The following is a 27,391-nucleotide window of genomic DNA, read 5'->3' as shown; positions in this document are numbered from 1 at the left end:
AGCGGGGACGATCCAACTCCGTCATCAGTGCCATCGAATCCAACTCGGATTTACAAATCCACGAACCTCAGGATGATGATTGGACTGTTAATGTTGCAGTTGAAGGTGAGGAGGATGAACTGGAAGATGAGTTTGCACCAAAGAATGATGATCCTTACGCTTATGTCAATGTGGTTGCAAGAATCCTAGTGGCTGAAACTAAGGGTGAAGACTGAAGGAGGAACAATATTTTCTACACCTTAATGTCTAGTGGACCTCACAAAACTCAAGTGATTGTGGACAGTGGAAGTTGTGTGAATGTGGTATCTCAGGCCTTTGTCATTGATGGAAAGCTTAAGATTGAATCCCATCCACAACCGTACAAAGTATCCCTTCTAGACAACAACACCATGGCTCTAACTCAACGGTGTTCTGTCCCATTGAAAGTTTCAGATTATGAAGAAAGTGTATGGTGTGATGTCATCCCCATGGTCCTCACCGATGTACTCTTGGAAGGCCTTGGTTATATGACAACAATGTGCTAGTGGGAGGTACTAAGAACCAATGCATCTTCGATCACAAAGGCAAGCCATTCATTCTAAATCCACTCAACATACCTCAGGTAAAAGACAAGTTAAGGGCTGCCCAACTAAGGAGGCAACATGTCTTAAAGAATGTTGCTAAGACCTCTTCCAAAACAACCACTGAGCAAAAGAAGCAACCATGCAAAGAAAATTTCAGCAAGAACACTTTGGACAACAAGCTATGCGTGTTGCCCCATAGAGAATTCCTGACCATTAGTGAAGAAACCGGCCTAATCATAGCTCTTGTTACCAAGGCTGCTGAACCGGTGATAGAGGTAAAACATCCCCCACAGATCAAACAATTACTTGCTGATTTTTCAGATTTGGTGCCAAAGGAATTGCCTGATAAATTACCACCGATGAGGGATATTCAGCATGCCATTGATCTTGTGCCGACTTATTAAAGAAAGGGTTCTTGGTTGAGAGCATGAGTCCATGTGCAATTGACACCAAAGAAAGAAGGATCATGGCGTATGTGCATTGACAGATGTGCTATTAACAAAATCACGGTAAAGTACATATTTCCTATTCCTCGTTTGGATGATATGCTTGACATGTTGACAGGAGCCTCCATCTTTTCAAAGATCGATCTACGGAGGGCTACCATCAAATTCGAATCCGTCCAGGGGATGAATGGAAAATAACCTCTAAAACAAAAGAAGGCATGTATGAGTGGAAGGTTATGCCTTTTGGTCTCACCAATGCACCTAGCACTTTCATGAGGGTGATGACACATGTACTACGACCCTTCATCGGAAAATTTCTCATAGTATACTTTGATGACATGCTAATATACAACAAAGCAAAAAATGAACACTTGGAGCATCTGAGACGTGTCATGAGAGTACTACGGGTAGAAAAGTTGTACATCAACTTGAAGAAGTGTTCCTTTATGCTGCCCAAGGTCATCTTCCTTGGATTTATTGTGTCTTCACAAGGCATAGAAGTTGATCCGGAGAAGGTAAAAAGTGTCGTTGATTGGCCTATTCCAAAGACCTTAACCAAGGTTCGCAGCTTTTATAGTCTTGCCTCATTTTACCGACTATTCATCCGGAATTTCAGCACCGTTGTAGCCCCAATTACAGAATGCACAAATGGGGGAAAAGTTCCATTTCAATGGACTCCGGCAGCCACTAAAGCTTTCAACTTGATCAAACAAAAGATGATAGAAGCGCCAATGTTTAGACTACCCAATTTTGATCTTATGTTAGAAGTGGCTATTGATGCATCCCATGTTGAGATAGGAGGAGTGCTTATGCAAAAGGGCCATCCGATTGCCTTCTACAATGAAAAGTTGAATGATGCAAAAAGAAGGTACTCTACTTATGACTTAGAACTCTATGCCGTTGTTCAAATTCTCAAGCATTGAAGGCATTACTTAATTGGCAAAGAGTTCGTACTCTATTCAGATCATGAAGCACTCAAATACTTGCACTCACAAAAGACCATTAGATATCGGCACACAAAATGGATATCATACTTGCAAGGATATATTTTTGCTCTCAAGTACAAAGCTGGAAAAGAGAATCAAGTGGTTGATGCACTTAGTCGAAAGGTGATGATAATGAATACCTTCACAGTACAAAGTGCAGGAGTGGAACACATCAAAGAGGAGTACATTAATGATGCTAATTTTTCTGAATTATTCAACAACCTCCAAGGGGGAGGACGAGATAACAAATTTGCTATATATGATGGGTATCTTTTCAAAGGCACTCGCCTCTGCATCCCAAACACCTCTTTGAGACATCACTTGATTCGAGAGCTACATGGAGGAGGAATGGGTGGACACTTTGGCAAGGACAAAACATACTCCATGATGCAAGACTTATGCTTTTGGCCTCAACTCTTAAAGGATGTACAGCATGTGATACAGAGATACCGCATTTGTCAACTTGCTAAAGGAGAAAAGAAGAATACAAGATTACACACACCGCTGCCCGTTCCACACGCACCTTAGCAAGACATAAGCATGGACTTTGTCCTAGGCTTACCACCTACACGGGAAAGGTATGATTCCATATTTGTGGTAATGGATCATTTATCTAAGATGGCACACTTTATCCCGTACAAGAAGACTCTTGACACAAGTCACTTGGCCAAACTCTTTTTCAAAGAGATAGTACGCATACATGGTCTACCACAGACAATTGTTTTAAATAGGGATGTCAAGTTCATGAGCTACTTCTGGAAGACCCTATGGCTGAAAACAAATACTAAACTCAAGTTCTCCACTACATTCCATCCTCAGAAGGACAGACCGAAATGGTGAATAAACGTCTTGGCAACTTACTTCAATGTCTAGTCCGTGACTATGAAAAGACTTGGCCATCTAAACTATACATTGCTGAATTTGCCTATAACAGTTCCATCAACCGCATCACAAGTCGTACGCCATTCGAGATTGTTCTTGGACTGCAGCCACAATGACCGGTTGACTTGGTACCTTTGCCACCCCAAGCCCGTATTAGTGTGGAAGCCGACAAGTTCCTTACACACATCACGGAGGTACATACTGATGTTCGTCATCGCATTGCTATTAGTAATGACGGATACCAAGCAACTACTAATCGTCATCGCCGCTACGTGGAATTTCAGCCTGGTGATATGGTAATGATTCGAATTCCACCTGAGAGGTTTCCTCTTGGTACGGTGCACAAACTCCATCCTCGGAACATGGGTCCCTACAAGGTCTTGAAGCGCATTGGCACTAATGCTTAAATGCTAGAGCTACCTCCTACTCTGAAGATCAACAATAACTTCAATGTAGTTGATCTGACGATATACTTGGGACACCATTTTGATGAAGGTGACACTGAACACACCCTAAAGCTTCCCCAATTTGCAAACCCCAAAGATGATATCATTGAAGATGTTCTCGACAAAAAAGTTCACCACAGTTCGTGGGGGCAAAGGATACTACTCCTTCCTCATCAAGTGGAAAGGACGACCACGAGAAGATTACACTTGGATCCATGTTGACAACTTTTGACGCCTGGACACGGATCTCTATGAGCACTACATGTCCCTTACCCATTCATCGGAGTTGAATGATTCTAAGAAAGGGAGAGCTGATGTAGATGCACATTATGGAAGGAGATATGAGAGGAAGAAGGGTCCAGCCATGAAGTCCAATCGGACCCCTACTTAGTCTTCCTGAGTGGCTAAGTCAGTAGTTATAAATAAGGGCCCATTGGGCCCATCGGCTAGGGGAGGTATTTAATTAGTTATTTTAATTAAGTAGAGGCCCATTGGGCCTATCGATTTTATTAAGTGGTATGTCCAATCCAAATTGTCTTAGGACTCTATTTGTTTTCCACATAGGTTTATTATTCCTAGTCTTAGTATGCCTGTGTAATTTGGAAGGTCCTGCCCTCTATATATAGAGGAGCTTATGTAAACCTAATTTTCAGATTTGAATAAAGAAAATTGTAGTCATTATGTTAAAACAACTGAGATAGTTGTGGGTGAGAAGCCCTGGCCGAGACAACCACTCCTCCCCCACATTATCCTATTTCTTTTCGTATACTCTGCAATTAGTTTTCTGCTTTCTGTTTTCTGTTACAGCAGGGATCGATTTCAGAATTCAGACCTAAACTTGGAGCCAATCGATCTCCTCTTTTGGCCAACTCTGAGGTCTGATCTGCAAGACCTTCTAAGGACTGATTCAGCTCTCCAAGCGGGCCACTCAATCTCTGTTGGAAGACCATTGGCAGCTGTTCACTTCTGGTTTTCTGCAATTCTTGATTTTCTCTCTCCTAGGTCAGAAATCAAGAACTTCCATAACTCTGCAACCAGTCGTCAGACTGTTAATAATTAGGGGTTTTATTCCTCACACCTGGGCCTACAATCGACCAGAAGATCAGCTCCATCTGAGCCAAGTCCAGCCAGCAGCAGGTCCCTCTCTTGGACCCTGCGCAGGTCCCTTTCTCTCTCCTCTTGTTTTGATTTTTTTCTGGCTTTTGGGTATTGAATTGCATAGTTGTCAAGGCAACGCCTTGGCGACGACTAGGCGTCCAGGCAGTTTGCCTGGGGCCTAGGCCACAGTCGCCATGTGTTTTTACCTTATTTATGCCAAATATCATTTAAGTAAATGTAAATGTATTTTATATTTGTTATTTCATTTACTTAAGATATTATTCATAAATAAGCAAATACTCCATATTTGAATCCAATAAAAATACTTCAAAAATCAAATTCCAATAGGATAAAAAGTCAACCCCCCAGTCCAAGAACAAAAACTAGATTTTGGTTATAGGGGCGATTTTCAACTTTTAAATGCTGGGTTTTTCTCAATTATGAAAATTTTATAAATTCTATCATGTTAAAACATTGCTAAATACCAAAAGTCCCGTAAAATAATCTTTTGTTTTGATAACCATAAAATTATTTTCATTCAGGTGATTTTAACAGCATTCGCGCACTTAAAATTAAGTTTGACCGGAGCATAACTTTGTCATTACAATTCAGATTTAAATCTTAGACTTGTTAGAAAGTTGGTTTTATGTTATAACTAATACAAAAAATCTCATGTAAAAATAAAATCATTTGATCAGTCAAACTTATTATAGAACAAGAGCATTTATCTAAATATTGATTTCTTATAACTTAATATGACTTTATGTTAATTTTTTTATGATTTAATATGGCTAATTGTTGATTTTTAATGACTTGATGTTGCTTAATCTTTATTTTTTATGATACAAAGTATATATAGCTTACTAAATAATGTTAGAAATAGGAAAAATAAAAAATAACACTTGGTCCCCTTGTTCGCCTTAAGGCAGGCGCCTTCTCGCCTAAGCGCTTGGACAACCCTCCACCGCCTTGGCGCCGTGACAACTATGTTGAATTGCTTGTTTGCTTTGTGGGTTAATTTACTCTTGTGAGTGTTCTTTGAGGCAACTGTTCTAAGGTCTCTTACAGTGGTATTAATCGGGGTTATGTTTGTGGGGGTAAGCTTTTGAATCTACTTCTGCATTATACATGATTAATTTGATTTTCTTAAATTGCATTAATTTCTGAAATTTTGTCCAGTTTCACATTTTTCCTTCAAAATCTCAATTCAGATCATGGTTCTAAGGGTGGTTCCTACCTCTGTGATCCGGTAGATTTTATTCTAGACTTTGAACCTCATAACTGTTTCTACTTAAGTGTTTCGAAAAAAATTGGTTCCATTTGGGATATGGTTTCGTTTTCAGGACAAAAACAGTGTTTCTATTTTTATTTTATTTTTTCTGCTTATAAACAGAAACAAGTGAAACATATCCAAACGATGCCTTAGAATTCAGAATATCCCATAAAACTAGACTATTTTCGCATCAAATAAATGTAAGGGGAAAAGTAGGGGCAACTAGCACTCAAATGTTCTGCTGCTATGACTGTAGGGAGTTCTCATCCACCTTTTCTGTTTCTTTGGCATGCATTTGCTTTTATGATTAAGAAAATGCAAATGTACTAATGTGGCCTATTGGGAAAGTTCTCATACCTGAGAAGCATTAAGATTCTCTCCAGCACTAGCCATGGCAACAGTTCCTATTTTAGAGTGCTTTAAATCTTGATGGATCTCATCACCAAAAAACCGAGCCTGATCACCATAAAGAAATCTGAAAGGAAAACATGATACTATATGAGATTATGCAAGAAAAAAATTGTTATTCACTCAAATAGATTATATGAAGCCAGATCATACATAAAAACAATAAGTGCAAAAACAGAGCTGAAAGAAAGCAAGAGAACTTTTGGGTTGTGCCAACAAATCCAGGCAGGGCTGGCAACTGGATGGTCAAACAGTCAATTAGAACCTGTTATCTAGTGAGCACAGATACAATGGGGGGGGGGGGGAGGAGAATATCCAAATAAATAAATGAAGGGTTCCAGTTTCCTACACGATCCACATAGGAAATACTATACAACATAGTTGTCACAACGTCTAGGCAAGCCAAGACGTTGGAGGGGGTTCAGATGCAAGGTGACACCAATAACACGTCCAACGTAACCATGGCGCCTGGATGCCTAGGCAACACCTTGACAATCATGCCGCATAGCCCTAACATACGCCATGTGGCAGGCTAGATGAGACTCAAATTTCACGAACAGTGAGGCCAAGGTCACCAACTCATATGTCGACTTTCAGCCCAAAAGCAGTTTTTTTGGGGAGATCGTGGGCAAGGGGAGAGTTTGGGAGAGAGAAGGAATTCCCTTCCAACTCACACTCCTAAATTCTCTCTTTGGAAGTCACTTTGACTCTATTATTGGTTGTTGGGGTAGAGTTTGAGAGAGAGGAGGAAAGTATAGAAATTTAGTACCATCTTAAGTATAATAATTAAAGATAAATAAAAGGGTACCAATAATTAAAAAAAAAAAAAAAAAAAAAAAAAAAAAAAAAAAAAGAAGAAGAAGAAGAAGAAGAAGAAGGATAAAAGGAAGGCATAAAGTAGTCAAGTGAAAGATTTGCCACTTTGTGCTTTTAAATAATAGTATGATATATAAATAAAGAAAAATATTACTTAATATAATCTCCTAATAATCTAATAGCTAACCCAAAAATAAAAGATTACATAATATTCTCCCAAATAAATAAATCTCCCTAAATCTCCTACTGAACTAACAACCCAGTCTGGAAGTTGTTACTTGTAGTCAAGGAATCCCAATGGCTCAAACTTGTCCAGCCAAGAATCTGTATTGCTCTCCCTTATTCTCAGTGATTCATCAAAGGGCACTCGGTTTGTAATACCCTGAAATCTAACTCAAGGATATTTTTGTCTTCTGACCATTGTAGGGTCAAGGTGACTTAAAGTGGGGATATCAGACAATTGAGGGTGCATCAGTACTTGGTAAGTGCTAAAAAACATCCATTAGATATAACTACATTGTAGAATAACTTTAGGGTTTTTGCCGTGGAAACTACCATTTTTCCCTTGAACCCTGATTTACCATTTTGCCATTGGACCATAATTCGACTTTTCTTTTAATTTTCTAATTTTAATCTCAACCATAATATTGACTTATTTAATTAAGAATGAGATATATATATATATAGTATTAATTAACTAACAAGTGGACAACACGTAACTAACTAACAACCTTAACTAACTAATTATTGCTAATTAATATTTAACAAATGAAGGCTTTCCTAATAAATTTGACTTTCTTTTTGAAATTTGGATAGCCTTAAGTATAAAGTAAGTGAGACAAAGTAGGAAAAGTGAGAGAAAGAGTTGGAGATCAATTGTGACTAGAATAAAGGAAGAGAGAGAGAGAGAGAGAGTTGGAGATGAAGTAGGAACAGTAGAGATAGAGTTGGAGATGAATTAGGGAGGGAAAGAGAAGCCAAAAACGTGACTCTATTGCCTCTTACCCTCTATTTAAGGAAAATTAAAACGAAAAAAAAAGGTATTGTAAAAAAGAAAAAGGAGAAGGAAGATGAAGAAAAAGGAGAAGAGAAATCAATGTTTCGAACGATCAAGGTAAACGTTTTTAACATGATTTAATTACTTTTTATATTCTACTTGGGGGATAGATCATGATTTAAAGGTATAGAATTTGGATTATGGGTTTGATGAGAGAGAAAATAAGATTTTGATATGTTAACAATATTTCATGGGTTGGACAGAACAGTAGTCTGAGATTGTTCATATTTGAATATCGTTAGGAAGTGTTATATGATCTGAAATGATTATTTGGAGTACATACACGTGTTTATGTGGCCTCCTAAAATTTTCATTAAATTTGGAGTTGATTATTTGATACACCGAAAAATTCATATACTCGGATAGATCACTGTCAGGGGAGTTTTCTATATTCGAGAATGGGAGTAGCAACGGAGGAATATAAACTTTGAGTTTTAATCTGAGTTTTTTACCATAACTTTATAAGTCTTCTAAATTCTTGAAAAAGTTTGAAGTGATTTGAGTTCAGGAAAGAGGGTTAATGAATTTTTCAAATTTATTGGATAGAATCTGTTACAGTCTGAAGACCGTTTTTTAGGGGGATTGATACCTAACTGAAGAAGGTTTTTTTGATATTATTTTTGTATTAGACATATATATATATATATATGAGTTAGGTTTCAATAAGTACTAATTTCAACTTATTTGGAATTCTATAGATATTTATTTTCTATTTTTCTATGTCAGTGGGCAAAATAGGTTAAGGCAGAATCTTGGGAACAACATCAAGGTGAGTGGAACGTCTACCTTAACTTCTTTATGTTTATAAGTATTATCCAAAAAAGAATTTTATGAACAGTAGATCTATTTTAAACCTTGGATTTAATGGTGTTTTGTCATTAAAAATCTGATTTTTGCAAACCTAATGTTATGTACATGAGAGAATGAGGAAACAAATTGAATTTTGTTTCATGATTTGCATCATATGTACATAGAAGAATTTTCTAAATGGAGCATTGATTACATAATATTAGTTACTAATATTATATGTTATATTGCAATTATTATGCGCATTACATGATTCTTATACCACATAAGTTTTTGTATATAACTATTTTTAAAAACACTAGTTTACATAAATTTACTGTTTTAATGTATGAGATGCATTGTTTGTTGCGGTAATGATGCTTTACATTACCAGCTTTGATTGAGGATGGATGTGAGACTTCCTTGATTATTGTTTTGTTATTTATAATTTTTGTTTGATATTTTTTTTACAAAATATTGAAACTGATTTCATGTTCATATAGAGACCGACTATGGTGGAACGAGAATATTGATCACACTTGAATTCCGAACTTATTTGTATTTATATATATTTTTCGTTCTTGGATGACTTTATTGTTGTTGTCTCACCTTATCAACATTGGCGTTATAATGTTGAGGCAAGGATTGGTTCATTGGACTTTTTCTTAGTGGAACTGTGGACTACTAGATAACGAAACCTACCCTCTGCAGGATCTACCAATTGTTACTTGACCTTCGGGAGGTATGACTTAGTTTTTGGGAGGTTAGACACTAGATAGCTTCTATGAGTTTCTGTATGTTGAGTGGAGGCAATGTGGTACTATGACACATTGGCCATTCAGGATGATATTATGAATTCGTTGTTTAATTTCTTTTGAATCATCATATGTACTTCTGCGACCATATAAATGTAGCAATGTAAGTATGTGTGGTATGCTTACTCTTTTGTTTTCTTGAAAGCTTTTATATTATACTACATATATCTTTCCTGTTATTGGTTGTATGATCGTGATTTCAAACATGTTTATTGTGGTGGTTCTACTTACTAAGTTTCTTCCTAGAGACTTACCCTCATAACTTACAGATAACGTTGGTGAGGACTATTGTGGAGAGGACATGAATGTTGAACCTATTATCGGTCAGCAGGAGGACATTGCTTATGGATTTGAAGAAGACAATGATTTTATTTTTAGATGATGCCGACTTTCTAAGGACGTAATTTAATTCAACATTACTTTAAGTTTGAACTTTAAAATAGATAGTTGAACTTTGAATTTTAATATTATATTAGTTTAGTTAACTCTTGCTTGCACTTATGTTTGTATGGATGCTACTCCGGTTCATTATCGCCTAGAACTCACAAATCATGTGGACCGTTGATGTCCAAAAACCCTAGGCCGGGTTTGAAACTAGTTGCAAATTTACCAGGAAGGTAGGAGCACAAAAGTGTCAAATAGTAAGCAGTGAAGAATGAAGATTGCTAGCAGATGGGATTGAGAGAGACAGCTAGAGGTAGCAAATTAAGGAAGACAGATAATGGACAAGGCACAGAGGGAGATGAGTGCAAGGTAGAGCAGATTAGAGCGAAGCAACAAAGGAAGGCAGACCCAAAGGGAGGTCAGGTAGCATGAAGCAGCACCCTAATTCTATTTCTTTTCTACATCCATTTGATTTGTATTGATTCTGATCAATCTGAAATAACTGAATACAAATTCTTACTCTTACATCTTTAATTCCAAGGATGCTGATTGTTTCCAAATATGGATCCTAGGATTCTATCAAAAGAATCAAATCAATGTACGAGGAACAGTATGTGCATATCTTATATAGAAAAAATCAAAAACCAAGTGATCCTTTTTTTTTAGTATTTCAAAGAAGCAATTGGTTGAGTCGATCACAGATGATCCAACTCTAGTTCTGTGAGCCTGTATGATGATAATCCATGTGCCCAATCATTATCTTTTGTTCTCCTAAAGGTCTCCAACTCTAGTTCTGAGTATTGTAATACCCACACCCCACACTCCTTTAATTAACTTCAAGTGTTTCCCATTTTTCTGACACATAGTTTATCACTCCATCACTAGCTAATAAAAGCAAATAAAAACAACCGCATATTTGCATTTTCGTTTTGTGCAACTACTATAGTAGTATAGTACTATACCTACAGTACCCATCTGAGCACTGGGCCATCTAACCTTCCTTTTATTGATGTCATTAGTACATTGACCTTTTTCTCGATGACATTGAAATCAAAATAAAACTAGCACCAACTTTTGTTGTTTCCAACACCTTCTTTTCATCTTTTCTATTACCAACATTAAAAGAATCACTTTGCCTAGGTTCCTTCATCTTTTGTTTTCCTTTTCTACCCCGTCAATCCATAAAACAACACATGTTTATGTGGGCTCCTAAAGACCACACGTTTAAGGCCGTCTTTTTTCCTCTTTGTTGTATTCATATTATATTAACAAGACCCTTACCTCTAAAACAAAATGCCTAACATAGCCACTTCTATATCTTCATGCGAAAAGCACATGCTTTCCAATAAAATTACCAATATGCCATCCAAGTTCACATGTGAAGACATGCACCTTACTAGCATAACAATATAAGCCACTTGAAGTTCCTTACTTGTAGATGGAATCACCACCGGTGCCCTTTCCAGTAGGATCACCAGTCTGCGCTGTGAAATCTTTTTGAACTGTATGAAACAGACACCCATTAAAATACTTGATCCTGCAATCACAAGAAAACCCTATATGTAACTCTTGATAAATAAGTACTTCAATGCAGTAGAAGTGACATTCATATCCTACTACGCAAAACCAAACACCAAGAAAATCAAAACTACAGGTGATGGTAAAAATATTCCCCTCTTATTTTTATGATACCTGAGCAGGTTAGTGGTTAACAGGTTAGCAGGTGAAGTTGGAACTGAGCCTGCTTTTGTAGTAAGCAAGCTGGTCATTACTTAGTAGGTAGGGAATCCAATTGTGATATTTAATTATTACTGTAAATATAAACAACCATCTAAATTTTCTATTTACCAAAACAAAGTAAGATAAACAATTATGCAAAGCCAGATCTAACAACTATTGATGCACTGTGACATCAACTCCTACAAGGAAGCAGAAATCTGAAAGATTATTTCACCTCGACAAGCAGGTGAGAGACCTCATTTCTACTCCAAACACTTAATTCAAAAGGAAGCCAAGATCAGCCAAAAAAGCGGACAATGATTACAAAAACATTCTGTACTGAGGCCTAGGATGTTTTGTTGGTTGTCAAACCCATTCCAAAAGCATTTACACATGTATCTTTTTTTCCCTTTTTCGATAACTCTTTACTTGTTGACAAAATGAAATAAAGGCACGATCCCAAAAGGAATCAGAGACTTTAACGGCCCCCAAGAAACAGAACAAAATTAACAAAACAAAAGGAAAGGATTGGAAGTTACATTTTACGGTGGTTAATTTTCCCCTAAATATAGCACGGTTGAATGATTCGGCCAGATCATTAGAGATTGGATGAATCTAATGTGATTAAAGAAGCATCAAGGTTCCAAATGATGCATCTCATCCACTTGACAACATCAGCTAGATCTCCTCCTACAATTAGTCCGTATTTGGCAACACTCCGTGAGAGTTTTAGGCCATTCTCTTACTCCACGAGGTAGAAAGTCACCAGAAACATGTTCAGATGTGTCAATTCACTTCTGTACTCCCACAAAGTGAACTGGTTCTCAAGATTTGAAATGAAGAAGTATTTTGAAAATTCTTTAGCACTTTGGAAATATCAAGCTCATGAAGGCAGGGAAATGCACGATATTCAAAAGGGGAGTATATACCTGATACCCCAGACTCTTGAGAACTTTCCGAAACTTCTTGAGACCTCAGTAAGTGCTCAACCGAGGACTTTCGCAGTGATCCAGAAACACTATTATGGTCAGAGTGGAAATCATGGTAGCAGGGAGGAAAAGAAAGAAACTCACAATCACACACTCAAAGCAGAAACAAACTCAATTTGTTATTCTTTCATTGTGTCCATTGTTGGGTTACATGCAAGTATTTAAAGAGCAAAACCATAGACTCCTACTTAGACTCTAAGAGGAAACAAGTTCAGAAAGGAAGGAAGTCCCAAACTCACTCTACTCCTACACATGGTTTAAGGAATCGAATCAGATCAGACCGGTCAGAATCGGCCGGATCAGATCGGTATCAGTCTTGACTGATCCCGATTCTTGGCCGATACCGTATCGGTGGTTGGTATGGCCAAGGGGTAAAATGGTAAAAAAGTGGCTTTAAACATAAACCAGGTATTTCTGTCCAATCTAGGGTGATCCGGATTGGTATCAGCCTTGACCGATCCCGTTCCTGATACCAATTTCTCAAACCATGCTCCTACAGTCCTACATATCCAACTCAAAACAAAGAAAGAAAATAAAAGACATAAATGAAATAAACTAATATTCCAGCCCTCGTTGGACCAAAACCTTGGGTTGGATTGGTTCTTCTTGGATCTTGGCTTCCAAATCCGGTCATGCTGGTCTAACCAGTCAAGTGCTACTATATCAGTAGTCTGCAACAAAATAAATAAATAAATAAAACCAAAACAAAAGAAAGGAAAAAGGGTAAAAGAAGCTAAAGTCATGCCCTTTTGTGAAACGAAGTGCGGGTTCGAGTCGGGAAGCAGCCTCTTGGCAAAGCGGGTGTAACGCTGCATATGACCCTCCCCAGACCCCGTAGTGGCAGGAACCTCGTGCACTATGTACACCCTTTTTAAATGGTACTGACCACCTTTTTTGGCATCCTAAAGTCGAGCCCAACCACTAATGGGGCATCCAAGCATGGCCACAAAATGGTTAGTTAATCTCCTCCAACGTAAAGTTAATTTTGGCAACAATAGATTTGCTGAGATTAATCTTCAAGCTAATAATTACCAAGAAAAGTTTAATATCTCCCAAAGCCTGTATTCATTGATTTCTTCAGTTAAAGAAAAGAGAAGCATATCATCAGGGAATTGAAGATCGTAAATCTCCACATTTTCCTAGCCCCTCTAAAGCCACTATCATATCTCTTTCACCAGCTCTGTCAAGAAGCAGACTTGAGACATCAATCACAATCAGTAGTGAACAAGAAAGGAAAGTGGGGGTCCCCTTGACGAAGACCTATAGGGGCTGGGAAGAAATTTCTGGGAGAGCCATTAAGAAGGATAGACAAGTGAAGATTCCACTTACATACTTTTATCCACCTTCTCCATCTCACACCAAAAGCTTTCACTTCCAAAGAAAATTTCAAGAAATCACATGAAACATCGTCATATGCCTTTTCCAAATCAAACTCAATAACCAAGCTTTCTCACTCATCAATTTAACATCTTCCACACACTCATTGACCTATATAATATATATACTATCAAGAATTTATATTTTCTGACAGAAGTGCTTTATTTGGAGAAATCACACATTCTAATACTTCCGAGTCTCATAGATGAGTTTTGAAATGATTTTGTACAAGCTAGAGATCAAGGTGATAGGTCTGAAATCTTAAGGGTAGTCAGCCCCTTGTTTTCTTGGGGATTAAAGCCTCAAACACCCCTCATGAAATTCTATAGTTTCAGCTAGTCATCTTAATGAAAGCCCATAAAATATATATCTGGTCCAGGAGCTTTATCCCCTGAAGTTTTCTATACTCCCAAAATAAATCAACTTACTGGCTTGACAATGCATGCTGAATCAAAAGATACATTACTGGGCCAATGGACATAAAGGACATGTTAAGTTTTCAACTCAAGTAATGATTATTGCAAGATTCATCAAACCCAGTGTTAAAACATAAGCTATCAGCTAATTACTATGCTAAAATATGATTTCCCATCCAGCTACAATCTACCTCTATCAAGTATCAACACACTGTAAGATGGAAGCAAGGTTTAAGATCTCGCTCTCACCCCCCATCTCACTAATCGAAAAAAGAGAGACCTTGCCGAGATCATGTATTTTTTCCCAGTCGACTTGGTGGTTGGTCTAGGTGGCTATATGGTCTTTGTAGCCCCTGAAAGTTAGTAGTTACCCTATTTTAGGCCTTCTAAACACAATTGAACATCATTTTTTCAAAAATCAAACCTAAAATTGTACTTTGACTTCGTACCCTATGTAAGTAGTCTCCAACTCTTTGGACCTTAGGCTAGTATGCTCTATTCCACAATCAACACATGACATAACATAATTATAAGAATTTAAAAGACATCATATATAAGAAAAGTAACTTCAAATGTAGATGAAGAGGTAATATCCTCTACTCTTTAAGTTTCAATGAGTGTATGAGTGGAGATCCTCAAGCAAAAGCACCAAAATCCTTGTTCCTTAGTGTTTTTCCTTCAAAAAAGTAGAGAGGCAAGATTTTGGCGAGATTTGGCAAGATCTTGGTGAGATCTCAAGATCTCGGTTGAGTTTTTGTACAATTTATATCTCGCCATGCATCTCGTCTCGCCTTTTTGAAAAACGAGATATTAGCGAGATCTAGCCGAGATCTTGAACCATGGATGGAAGAATGTCATGAGCTAATAAGCTAACTGTTGTCATAATGTAACAATATATTTTTCCTACAAGAATTGTATTCTAGATACAAATTTTTCACATGTTAGCAACAATTGATTATAGATAAATGATCAATTAACTGATAATGTGAACTTATTTAAGATAAACTTCAACTTTCCCATGACACTTCATTCTTCAAAACTGCTAAAAGGAAGAGCCCCAGGATTTCAATGACTAGCCTTCCACTCCCCCTAGCACACAACCCCCGCAAAAAAAAAAAAAAAAAATAATAATAATAATAATAATAATAATAATAATAATAATAAATGCAATATACCGGATGGCATGAGAATTCATGATAAACTAACCGAATAATCATACTACAAAATCTTACCCATTGCGTAAGAACATCATACCAAAGTGCAAACAAAGAGTCCAAGAAAATGCATTTTCCTTATACCGACGACCAATAAGGAAGGAAAATGAAAAAAATAATAATAAAATCTTTAGACTCCTAAAAAATAATAATAAAATCTTTAGACTCCTACTTATCTATATGACAAGACTTGGAAAAGGACTAGCATTGATGACTTTAAAGTTACTAATTTGAGGAAATTCATCTTTACCATGATATCAAACTTGATTGAACAATGACACAGCAGAAAAACAACAATTTTACCATGACATCAAGCTCGATTGAACAATGATACAGCAGAACAAGAACAATTAAGATGGGAGTAAGGATGAAGATCATTTACTTGCAAAGCTTTAAGAAGTTTTTGGTGGTTAAGGGGCACCGATCTGTGTGCAAATCCACAACAATATCTCCCAGGCTTGTCACAATAAGAACTGACATCTTCTACAGAGTTTTCGAAGAGAGCAGGAGGCAACAGCTCACAGATCCTTTATTTAAGTGTCTTAAATGGCTGGTGATATGCTAGCTCAACTGCAAAAACAATATCCGCATTAGACATGGGCATAGTTGCATAGAAGTTTACTGACTTATTGACAAGCAAATTGATACCTATCACAGATCCCTATCACAGATCCAACATACGAAAAACATTCCTAGCTGCAAACAGATAATGCTAAATGTGTTTTGCCAAATCATTTTCCAGAAATGTGAACATGAAGAAATATAACATTGACTATCTAATAACAATCACCACATCATAATATGCTATATATATTCATTATGGAGATAGCTTTTACTAAGATTAGTTCACAATTAATCATATCTCTGTTAAACGCCCTATTCCACTAAAAAAGCATTTTATCTGTATTTCATTGGCACTTTAAATAAAAGTTAACCTCGAAACATAGTGCAGAAAAGCCTGCTCGTAACTGTTTATGCAATCGACTGAATTACCATGCTCTATTAACTCTTAACCTAAAAATAATAGAACTGACTGATGAACCATACTTTATTTAACAAAATTTTAGCCAATAGGCTTCCATGTATGTATTGACAACAGTTGTCCATCTTTCTTGAGTAACATTTCCTAATTCTGAAAGGCAGTAACTTAAAACATGAACTGTTTTACCAGTAAAAGATGTGTCTTACACTGTCCTCTTCAATCAATCAAAATTTTATATGTTACTTGGTAATTCATATCTTCATCATACAAGTAGTGTCATGATGCACTGTAATTTGCAGCTGTCCCCAAACACATTTCCAAACCATTCAGCAGCATATACATAAAGAGATTTATTTCCTCAATAAATCATATTTAAATGTAATCTTCTTGTATACACATCAAAGTCTCAGAGCAATTCCAAGTTTGAAAAAAAAAAAAATTTTGTTTTAAAGCTCAAATGGGAGATACCCAATTCACCAAATTTCCCATACTCACAGCACACTAGTAGTCCAGTGTGCTCCAGTGTGCAGTGCAAATCTCTATCCCTAGCAGACCAGATAAAACCATTTCAGCCTTGATGGTAAGTCCTCAGAAATGAAGCAACGAAATGTATGATTATCCATCCCATAATAAATTATTGATTTAATAAATAATAGCTTTCCAACATGAAAGGTTTGTCTGAATAAAAGCGAGCTGAAAACAATTTTGAAAAGAAAAAAAAGCAGAAGGCAGGCATTAACTATGATTCTCAACATAAATTTCAGAAGCTACGATGTAACCCTAACGCCAAATCTATTAAAAATGCACCTACCGGGAAGCGAACAATGAGGAGGAGACTCACCAGCTTGTGTCCGCAACTTGCAAGTCAGCTTCGAAACCAGACTGCTCCGGACTGCTCCACAGTGCGAATAAAGGTTCACAAAAGAGAGAGGATTTTACCCACTTCCCTATGCTCCTCACCTCTTTCTCACCGCCGAGAAGAAAGTCGGAGCTTCCCAAGGCACAGTTGTTGATCTCCACTATGGGGTCAATCTAGCTCCACCTACGCTATTTCTATCAAAGACACGGAGAAGCGAGAAGTAGGGAACCAGGTCGGTAGAGGCAGCCAAAAAGCGCGAGTAATGAAAGCTGCAAGCTCGCTTCGCTGTTGGGAGCCTGTGAGAGAAGTCGGCTTTATTCTCAATTGACGCACGCGATCCGCGAGAAAGTAGTATATAATCGAAGAGGGGTAAAAATGTCAAAAAAATATATGAGGGTGAGGGTGGAATTAAATACTGTTTTGTAAACCCAAACCCAAAGGTGGGTATCGACCAGCGAAGAGATTTCCGGAATTTGGTGCTGTTCTGATGAATTCGAAGCTTGGAAGTTGGAAACTCCCCAGTGGATTTGGAATCAGAAAATTGGAGTTATCTGGGGAATCATTTTGAAGAAATCTGAAGAAACTAGGTTTGGATGCCTGCAATGTTCCTCGGTTTCAAAGTTCTCCAAGGAGTACAGAAAAAATCTCATAAATCTAGGGTTTTCATCCATTGGTGTGCATTTTGTAATGGTAGAGAGCTTCCCAGAAAGCTAAGTAATGGCGCCAGTGACCCAACTGTTCTGAATAAATGTACCATATTTGTGTCATCGTTTTCTTCTGGTTCCTTTAATCCCAATTCCAACTCAAGGCATGCTTTTTGTGCCCCATCTGCAGAAAGTTATGATGTGGAAGGAATTGAAGAGAACGACGGAAAAGGGTTTTTTGGACAATGTGATTTTGATCTCAAGGATGATTCTGAAGAGGACGAAGTAGATGAAGAAGAAAGTGATGATGGGAATGAGTTTAGGGTTTTGGATTTGGTTGATGAGAATAGGAAGAAGAAGGAAGATCCTAAGAAGGTTGAAGAAGTTGAAGAAGATGTATCCAGACACCCTTTAGTTAGAGAAATTTGTAGATTAATTGGGTTCCGAGCGGCATGGAATCCAAAGCTTGAGGGAGAGCTGAGGCACTTACTGAGAGGCCTCAAACCCCAACTAGTCTGTGCAGTTCTTCGCTCTGTGGGTGATGAGCGTGTTGCTCTTAACTTCTTTTACTGGGGTGATCGTCAATGGCGTTACCGGCATGCGCCAGAGGTATATTATGCAATGCTTGAGGTCCTCAGCAAGACTAAACTCTGCCAGGGCTCAAAGCGTGTTCTTCGACTCATGGCTCGACGAAGGATTGAGCGTCGGCCTGAAGCATTTGGGTATCTGATGGTCTCATACAGCCGGGCTGGCATGTTGAGAGATGCAATGCGGGTCTTGAACCTGATGCAAAAAGCAGGTTGTGAGCCTGATTTGTCGATCTGTAACACTGCAATTCATGTTCTTGTGATGGGAAATCAGTTGGAGAAGGCGTTTAGGTTCTTGGATCGAATGCAGCGTGTTGGGATTCAGCCCAATGTTGTGACATACAACTGCTTGATCAAGGGACTTTGTAATGTTCACAAGGTTGAAGATGCCTTGGAGCTGATTGATGAAATGCCTCTGAAAGGTTGCTCTCCGGATAAGATTAGTTACTATACTGTAATGGGTTTCCTTTGTAAAGAGAAAAGGATCAAGGAAGTGAGGGAACTGTTGGAGAAGATGGTGAGGGATAGCCATTTGTTACTAGACCAGGTTACTTATAACACTCTCATCCACATGCTCACAAAGCATGGGCATGCAGATGATGCTCTTGGATTCTTGCAGGAGGCAGAAGAGAAAGGATTTCGGATTGATGAGGTTGGGTATAGTTCAATTGTCCACTCATTCTGTCAGGAAGGGAGGATGGATAGGGCAAAAGAAATTGTGAATGAAATGTTCATCAAGGGTTGCACCCCTGATGTGGTGACATATACCACTGTTATCAACGGGTTTTGTCGATCAGGAAAGGTGGATCAAGCTAAGAAGATGCTCCAACAAATGTATAAACATGGTTGCAAGCCAAACACGGTATCATACACTGCATTGTTGAATGGGCTCTGTAAGACTGGCAATTCATTAGAGGCTAGACAGATGATGAAGATGAGTGAGGAGGAGTGGTGGACCCCAAATGCCATTACATACAGTGTTGTGATGCATGGGTTTCGTAGGGAAGGGAAGTTGGTTGAGGCCTGTGACTTGGTAAGGGAGATGGTGAGAAAAGGATTTTTCCCAACCCCTGTTGAAATTAATTTATTAATTCGATCTCTTTGCTACGAGAAGAAGGCAGGTGAAGCCAAGAAATTCATGGAGGAGTGTATGAGTAAGGGATGTGCTGTTAATGTGGTAAACTTTACGAGTGTGATTCATGGGTTTTGTCAAGAAAATAACTTGGAAGCTGCTCTCTCCTTGCTTGATGACATGTATCTAAGTAACAAACATCCTGATGTGGTCACATATACAACAGTTATTGATGCACTGGGAAGGCAGGGTAGGTTTGAAGAGGCAACTGAGCTTACAAAGAAAATGCTTCAAAAGGGCATAGATCCTACTCCTGTTACTTACAGGACAGTTATCCATTGGTACTGTAAGAAGGGTAGGGTGGAAGATTTACTGAAGTTGTTAGATAGAATGCTTCTAAGGCAGGAAATCAGAACAGCTTATAATCAAGTTATTGAGAAGCTTTGTAGTTTTGGGAACCTTGATGGGGCCTATAAACTCTTGGGAAAGGTCTTGAGAACAGCTTCAAGAAATGATGCCAATACATGCCATATGCTCATGCAGAGTTATTTGAAAAACAGAAATCCTTTACTGTCATATAAAGTCGCTTGTCGGATGTTTGATAGGAATTTGATTCCAGATATAAAGTTATGCAAAGAAGTAAGTGAGAAACTGAAATTGGAAGGAAAATCAGAAGAAGCAAATAAGCTTATGATACGGTTTGTTGAACGTGGGCGCCTGTCTCCTCAGTATCAGTAGTATTTGGGAATGGGAGCTAATGAAGATATACCTATTTTTGACTTGCAATCTTTTCTTGCCACACAAACATGCCCTAAACTCTACAACCCCTAGGGTTTAAAGACCCGGAATCTGGATCAAGATCAGTCCTGGGTTATTCCAATCTGGATTGAAATCAGTCAGGATCAGTGAGAAATCGGCTAGAATGGGCAAAAACATGCCTCAACCTTAGTTTCCATACAAGGATTGGCCTCGGCCAATTTCGGTCTGCTTAATCACTTGTATGAGGTATCATCTTCCTAATTCTTCAGACAGAACAACTTGGCTTCCTAAAGACCATGAAAAATAAGCATCATCATTTGTTCATTGAAAATAATCATTTTGACCCATATTACCCCTTATAACTAAGAAGATCGTTTGAATTAGGTTCAAACTTGAATTGCCTACCCCTTACCATGCATGGAACATAAAAGGCTGCACACATCACTGTCACCAAAGCTAACTGTATTCAAATCCTTTCTGATACCCTTATCATGTGTTAAACCTCCATAGGTTAACAATTGGCTGGTCAGGTAGGGCTCAAAAATTTTCTACAAGTAGGTCCCAGCCAACCCAACTCCAATATCAAATGGAGTTCTGTGTCTCATGGTAAGGTTAGAAATCTTGTTGAAAACAAGACCAGGATTCATCCACTGTGGAGAAGGCATAAATACTCCCCCTCTATTGAACAACTGCTTTTATGGTCTGTTAGACCAGAGAACCCCTCCCCCTGATTATACACCTTGGAAACAACCTCTCTTGCAAAGCCTCCCACACCCTGCAGTAGCAGGAGTCTCGAGCACTGGGCTGCTCTTTTTAGGAAATAAAAGGTAAAGAATCCACAATAACTAAGATGCTAGGTGCGGCTCAGAGAAGAGGATCATTACATATGATGCTGCAGTAGCAGCCATAGCATGGGGAACTTGAAAGAGGCTATTCCTCTCCTGGAGGCAGGCAGAGGTTGCCCGTCAGAGGCGACGAGTTTGGGTACCTCTGTGGGAAGATAAGCAATAGCGGACCTGTCGGCCTACAATAGGAGATAGAGGCATTGTAGCGAGCCTCACTAATACGCATCATAGAAGATATTCCAAAGACAGATTGGAGCCCTAAAACAAGGAAAATAATGCAAAAGAATATAGGCTACAAAAACATGAAATTTGGCATGTGGCCAAGCCAAAAATCTAATACAGTGCTTTCTTCTATTGAATGATTTTCTTTGCATTTCCGATGGTATACAACAGTCAGAATTATCACATCACAACAGGCAAAAATACTGGGATCTGTTTCACAAAATGAAACAAAAATTAAAAGCTAGCTCTGTATTAGATTTTTCCAGAATTGTCCAATGTTAGGAGTTTCATTGGGAGCAAAGTTGGATCAATACAAATAAAGTTACATCCCAGGGATCAAGGGAGAACCCTGCTTCCACATATTTAAAAGGGAATCAACCTCCCTGGTCACTGAATCAGATAAACCAGCCTCAATTGTTTGTTGATACTTGAACATGAAGGAGTGAAATCAGTCTCCACTTGCACAGCCCCCACAACCACAGTGCACACATTCTATGACTTTCTCTTCCCTTAGGTGTTTAGGAACTCTGCACACACAAATGGTGTTGAAGTTGTGATCCCGTGGCTGTATGCATCGTAGGCAGCAAAGGCATTCATAACCTGACTGCAAATAGAAGAAAAAAGATACAAAGTTAACAGAGTCAGCCTATGCTACACATAAAATGGAATGATGCAAACTCACCAATTAAGTTTCTCCTACAGCTGGATGAAACTGCATTGTATCTAAACGAGTTTATTTTTAGGTCTCAGGGACATTTGAATGCTTAATATTAATTACTTTTTATTATGTTCTGGTTGGAATACTTATTAACATAAACTACAAATTCAAGGAAGTTTGAGAACAAGCAAATATGGGCATTAATCTCCTTCTTTTTTTTTATATATAGGAGAATATGCAACAAAATACCCAAGATAAGTAGGCTGATTTGTTGATGATTTAAGTCAATAGATAGAACATCCAAAAAAAGAACATCAGTAAATGAAAATGTTGGATGTAAAATGAAATTTGCCAAGCAACAGAATCCAAAAACTTGAAAAACCTCTATACTACTTAAAATTGAGCAGAACTGATGTACCAAATACATTACCCAGTGATGGTTTAAGGTACCCACTTTTTTTTAAAATGTTGGATTGGTTAGATGTTTTGTTTTTCCAATAAACTTGAACCTGAGGTTTGCTGAGCTTCCCAAAGGAAGAACCAAAACTTGCTCATCTCATTCTTTGAGCTTTTTGTACATTATGCCAAAGATCCTTGGTTTCTTAAGACATTCTTGTTGATTCCAGCCCTGTTGGTGGCGATCTCCTCAACCATGACATTACATGGCAAGTCTCAGACTCAAGAACAAATGAAAGCAGGGGTGCAAGCAAGGCATGAACCACTGGGTGTTTTCAAAATATGGTACCAATGCAAGGTCACTAATGGTTAGCCCAACCGCAGCCCAGCCGATTTTTTGTTCGTGGGGGTGGCCAGAAAGTCGCAAAATAAATTTCTGGAACTCAAATGGCATTATCCTTCCATGTGGCACAATAAGGTGGGCCATAAAGGAATTCATTCCCATATATATCATAGGTAGATGCAGTCAAATTTTCTGGTGCTGGGCAAGAAGGGGGATCTGTTGGTTGGTTGGACTGGAGAGTTGCTGCCTATTGACATGCCTTGCCTTCATTTTTTCTCTTTTCATCATACTTCTCTGTTCTACATGCCTCTGTTTTGTCATCCTTCTACTAACAAAAATTCTTTCTTATTGCCAATGAAACTACCCTGATGTGCAATTTTGAAAATTGGCCACAATGCTTCACATTTTCTCTTACCATCATGTGGATCATTTTCAGCTGTCAAGCAAGTATAGAATCACACCATTCTAAGTACTTGGAGGTTCATAAACTGAAGTAAATAATGCCAGTATAATAAGAAACAAATGGAAGAGACAAACCTTCTCTCATTTTACCCTCGAGCTCACAAAGAGTAGGTTCAATCAACTCCCATCCATTTGGGTATTTCTAACGAGATTTACTGGAGCAGGACACTAACAGACAGAACGGTGGTTCTATTTGCCCCAACATAGCAGGCTCGAATCTTATATTTGAGGGCAGTTTTATAATTTTGAATATAAGGTTTTTTGCTATATATTTATAGCGAGATTTACCATTTCTGTAAGCAAATATGAGAGATATGAGTACACGTGTTATAACCCTATTTACCATTGATAGTGAAACAAAATCTCATCGCACTGAGGACATAGACAATCTTTTCGAATCTCATAAACCTGTGTATTTTGTTTATTTTTATTTTTTTTATTATCTTCTGCATCACTTTTAAGATTGCATTTCTAGATCGCTCCGTCTCAGATTCAATATTTTCTTCTTTTCTTTTCATTTCGCGGGAACCAAACATTGTCTTCTAGATTTCGGGTCAAACCGGTTCAGAAAGTGCTCCACTACCTTCAACCTTCCTCTGGCAGACGGAGAACACAAAACGAGGACACAGCAGAAAAGGTTTGGGCAGACCGGCGTGAGAAGAACGCAGCTAGGATTAAGGTGTGGAGAAGGTTAGGGTTTAGTAATGGAGGGTTGGGATCCGAATACGAAGTCGACACTTACCAAAATTCCATTGTTGACGACAAAGGCAGGTCCAAGGGACGGAGCGGCATGGACGCAGAGGCTGAAGGAAGAGTATAAGTCATTGATAGCTTACACTCAGATGAACAAGTCCAACGATAACGATTGGTTTAGGATCACTGCAGAAAATCCTGAGGGGACAAGGTGGACAGGAAAGTGTTGGTACGTTCATAATCTTCTCAAATACGAGTTTGATCTGCAATTTGATATCCCTGTTACCTATCCTTCTACCGCTCCTGAGCTCGAGCTCCCTGAACTCGATGGAAAGACTCACAAGGTAAGATTTTTTTCCCTTTCTTTGTCTTTTTTTTGTTCTTGGTTCCAATGGGTTTAATCAAATTTTTGAGATTTTTGGGTTATTGGGGTCTAGGAGGTGTGGAGTTTGTTTGCCAAACCGTATGGATTCATGGTCTGAACATTTGAGGTGGATTCCAAATGGAATGGGTAGATTCCCAAATCAATTTCATGGTTGGATTCCCATCTTCTTCTACTTTGTTTTTCCCCGCTGGTTCTGTTCGCAATGCAATTTAGGTCGAGTATCCAACCAAACCAGGTGAGACAGTTCATCTTCTTAGTCTGTTATAGATCTATTTTACATAAATCAGCACTGTCTTTGGAACTTCATCTGGCTATTCTGATTTCCTGATATTTTCCAGAATATTGTTCGGTTTGCTTTCATATTTTAGAGCTATAACTCTGCTGCATTACTATTCAATTCAGTCCATAAATCCGTATTTTTGTACCTTCTGTTATCCACATGCAGACTCCCTTCTCTGTCTCTGTTAAAACCCCTACCAGTTCTAATTGCACCCTTCTATCAACCGGAGAAGTCTGCCATTCTTTGACCATCAAAAGGTCTGTTTGCAGGGGTCACTCGACCCAAGTTTCTGTCCCAGCAGTTACTAGTTTTTAAGTTGCAAAATTTCTCATATTCTACCCTATTGCTGAACTATGAATCTCACTTATGTTCGTTCTTCTCTGTAGCATATAATCTGTTTCTATTGTCAAATTAGCCTTGTCATTAGTGTTTCTTCTTTTATATTTAGCCTATTCTGTCCATTAAAGCCTTCGAAAATTCTGCCCCTATCTTAACTAGATTTAGGGTTTCACCTTGCGCCACCTGTTTTCTTATTGACATTACTAGTAATGTAATGGCTGCTATTTTCAATTCGCTACATTAGTTTGGGTCCTATTTCTTCCCTATGACAGCAGGTCCCTACTGCCTAAATCCTAAGCTAGGGTTTGGGTTATTGTAAATGCATGACCCCAAACAATGTGTGATAAAATTTTATTTAAGGAAAAGTGAAGAAAGGGGAGATAAAAATGTAATAAATATGGGCTAGCCTTTGTGAAAAAGATACTCTGTTCAAACTAAACTCAGCCCGCTAAAATAATACAAACAGAGTAGAAAACTCAACCAATTCCCTATGAAGGAATAATAACACAACCCCTTACACCTAGATCACCATTACTCCCGCCTCTACCAAGAATGAGATTTTTCACTATGTCGAAAGTGAATGCCACTCCTGCTTGCTCCTCATTTTCTCCTGCCTCACCTGGCCTTACTCCCTTTCCTCTTGTACAACTCAACTCAAGCTTTATCCAACTAAATTGGGTCGGCTACATGGATCCTCTTTTGCCAATCAACTTTATTTAAAGCTGTAGGATCCGCACTAAAAGTCTTGGCTGAAGTTCTTACAATGCCGGCTGCTGACCTGATGCACCAACCTTTCTCTTGTAGTATCATCAAATTCATCAGGGTCCCATAATATAGTTATATGGCCATGTGCATGAATGTGCGCAACTGCGTGCGTGTTGTGTTATGTGTGATAAATTGCCTCTTAGCGTCTGCATTGCCCACCCTCCATTTGTTTACTGATCACCAAAAATTTCCATTCCCAAGCCCTGGGCTGGATTGGGTTATATCAAATTTCCATGCATAATATTCTGACTGATGAACTAGAATCTGAAAAAGAAACTAGTTCCATCCATAAATATAACCTATGTTCCTTATAATCATTGGTTTCCTTCTTTAACTCCCTACTCCAACCCGAAAAAAAAAAAAAAAGTATCCTAATGTTTTGGGCCTGTGGATGTTCAGATGTATAGGGGTGGGAAGATCTGCTTGACTGTGCACTTCAAGCCACTGTGGGCCAAAAACTGGTATGCTCAGACACCTTTCCATTCAAGTTTTATAATACACATGATATCAAGATGCATGGTATTGAAGTATTGCAAGTTTTTCTTTCGCTGGTTTTCCCCTTAAATTATATGTTTTGGGTGGTTTGCAATGCCTGTCCCATTTTCTTTCCACTGATTATAGCCTCTGGATTATAAATATAAAGGGCGTACACAGTGCTGGTTGTCCACCTATGCGAGGTCCTTGGGGGGTTTTGGGGATGGTTCTAACCTTTGGCATTTTTTGTGCAAAATTGGTCACTCTCGAGACTCTAACCCAGTCATTTGCCCTAGCATCCTAACCTTTTACTATTACTCCAGTAATTGCCCTGCACTGGATTAAAACATATGTTTTTGATTGATTACTCAAGTCTTAAAACATGTTTCCGTTTTTCAAAATTTTTTTTTACACCATTTTCTAATATTTTAGTGAAATGTAGAACAAGCTTTATTTTCTTTAGTTTTCCCCTTAAATTTATATATTTATAGGTGGTTTGCTACTATTATCCCTTTTATGTTTACTGAATTCAGTAGTATTACAAATATGTTTTGGAGAAATCAAGGGGATGTTCTTAATTGATTACTTAAAACACGTTGCTTCTTATTTTTTTCTCCCTTTTTGAATTTTGGTTTTGCATCCTCTTTTCTTATATTAACGAGATTTGTAATTTCCTGAAGTTGCACTACCTGAACCCTGTTCACTAAAGTGGTAACACTGCTATTTCACATTTTTGTATAGTTCAGTTTATTAGGCAAAAGTAATTGTCAGAATTGCTTATAGAATTTGACCCCATGACACGTAACTCTACCTTGTCACATGATAGACACCAACAGATGAGGGTGGATCCAAGTGATATCCACACTCATCTCACTGGTATCTTTTGACAGACAACAGAATACCTATGCTGATGTTTAACACTCCTCTTTTCTTCTCTTTTTTTTTTTTTTT

General features: G+C 38.2%; 3 protein-coding genes and 1 pseudogene across 5 annotated transcripts in view; 2 read left to right on the top strand and 2 right to left on the bottom strand.

The window, feature by feature from the left end:
- LOC122075205 (peptidyl-prolyl cis-trans isomerase CYP59) overlaps nt 1–17,852 on the bottom strand; it is a 35,591-nt gene extending 17,739 nt beyond the window's left edge. Inside the window, exons 1-4 of one of the 3 annotated variants that reach the window (XM_042640154.1) lie at nt 17,469–17,852; nt 16,058–16,245; nt 11,393–11,497; nt 6,052–6,169 (exon numbers count right to left, since the gene is read on the bottom strand). In XM_042640154.1, coding sequence (XP_042496088.1) covers nt 6,052–6,169; nt 11,393–11,497; nt 16,058–16,155 — 321 coding nt within the window. In that variant the 5' untranslated portion in view covers nt 16,156–16,245; nt 17,469–17,852. Of the gene's footprint in view, nt 1–6,051; nt 6,170–11,392; nt 11,498–16,057; nt 16,246–17,468 lie in introns of those variants that run through there. The other 2 variants (XM_042640153.1, XM_042640155.1) reach the window with 2 other exon arrangements.
- A 114-nt stretch (nt 17,853–17,966) lies between these two features.
- On the top strand, nt 17,967–20,605 carry LOC122075204 (pentatricopeptide repeat-containing protein At5g41170, mitochondrial-like). The gene has a single exon (XM_042640152.1). The coding sequence runs from the start codon at nt 18,110–18,112 to the stop codon at nt 20,555–20,557; it is 2,448 nt and encodes an 815-aa protein (XP_042496086.1). The 5' UTR covers nt 17,967–18,109; the 3' UTR covers nt 20,558–20,605.
- A 1,488-nt stretch (nt 20,606–22,093) lies between these two features.
- On the bottom strand, nt 22,094–23,709 carry LOC122076344 (annotated as a pseudogene).
- A 353-nt stretch (nt 23,710–24,062) lies between these two features.
- Nucleotides 24,063–27,391, top strand: part of LOC122075609 (ubiquitin-fold modifier-conjugating enzyme 1-like) — a 3,700-nt gene continuing 371 nt past the window's right edge. The window contains exons 1-2 of the mRNA XM_042640691.1: nt 24,063–24,541; nt 26,366–26,427. Of these exons, the coding sequence (XP_042496625.1) occupies nt 24,209–24,541; nt 26,366–26,427 (395 nt within the window). The 5' untranslated portion in view covers nt 24,063–24,208. The remainder of the gene's footprint in view (nt 24,542–26,365; nt 26,428–27,391) is intronic.

Source organism: Macadamia integrifolia, chromosome 4 (genome assembly GCF_013358625.1).
Source record: "Macadamia integrifolia cultivar HAES 741 chromosome 4, SCU_Mint_v3, whole genome shotgun sequence".
Classification (NCBI taxonomy): Eukaryota; Viridiplantae; Streptophyta; class Magnoliopsida; order Proteales; family Proteaceae; genus Macadamia; species Macadamia integrifolia.
This window is presented reverse-complemented; position numbering and strand designations above follow the sequence as displayed.

Bases quoted from the DNA above. Each gene is read 5' to 3' on its own strand.
- LOC122075204 (XM_042640152.1), top strand. From the start codon at position 18,110: ATGCCTGCAATGTTCCTCGGTTTCAAAGTTCTCCAAGGAGTACAGAAA.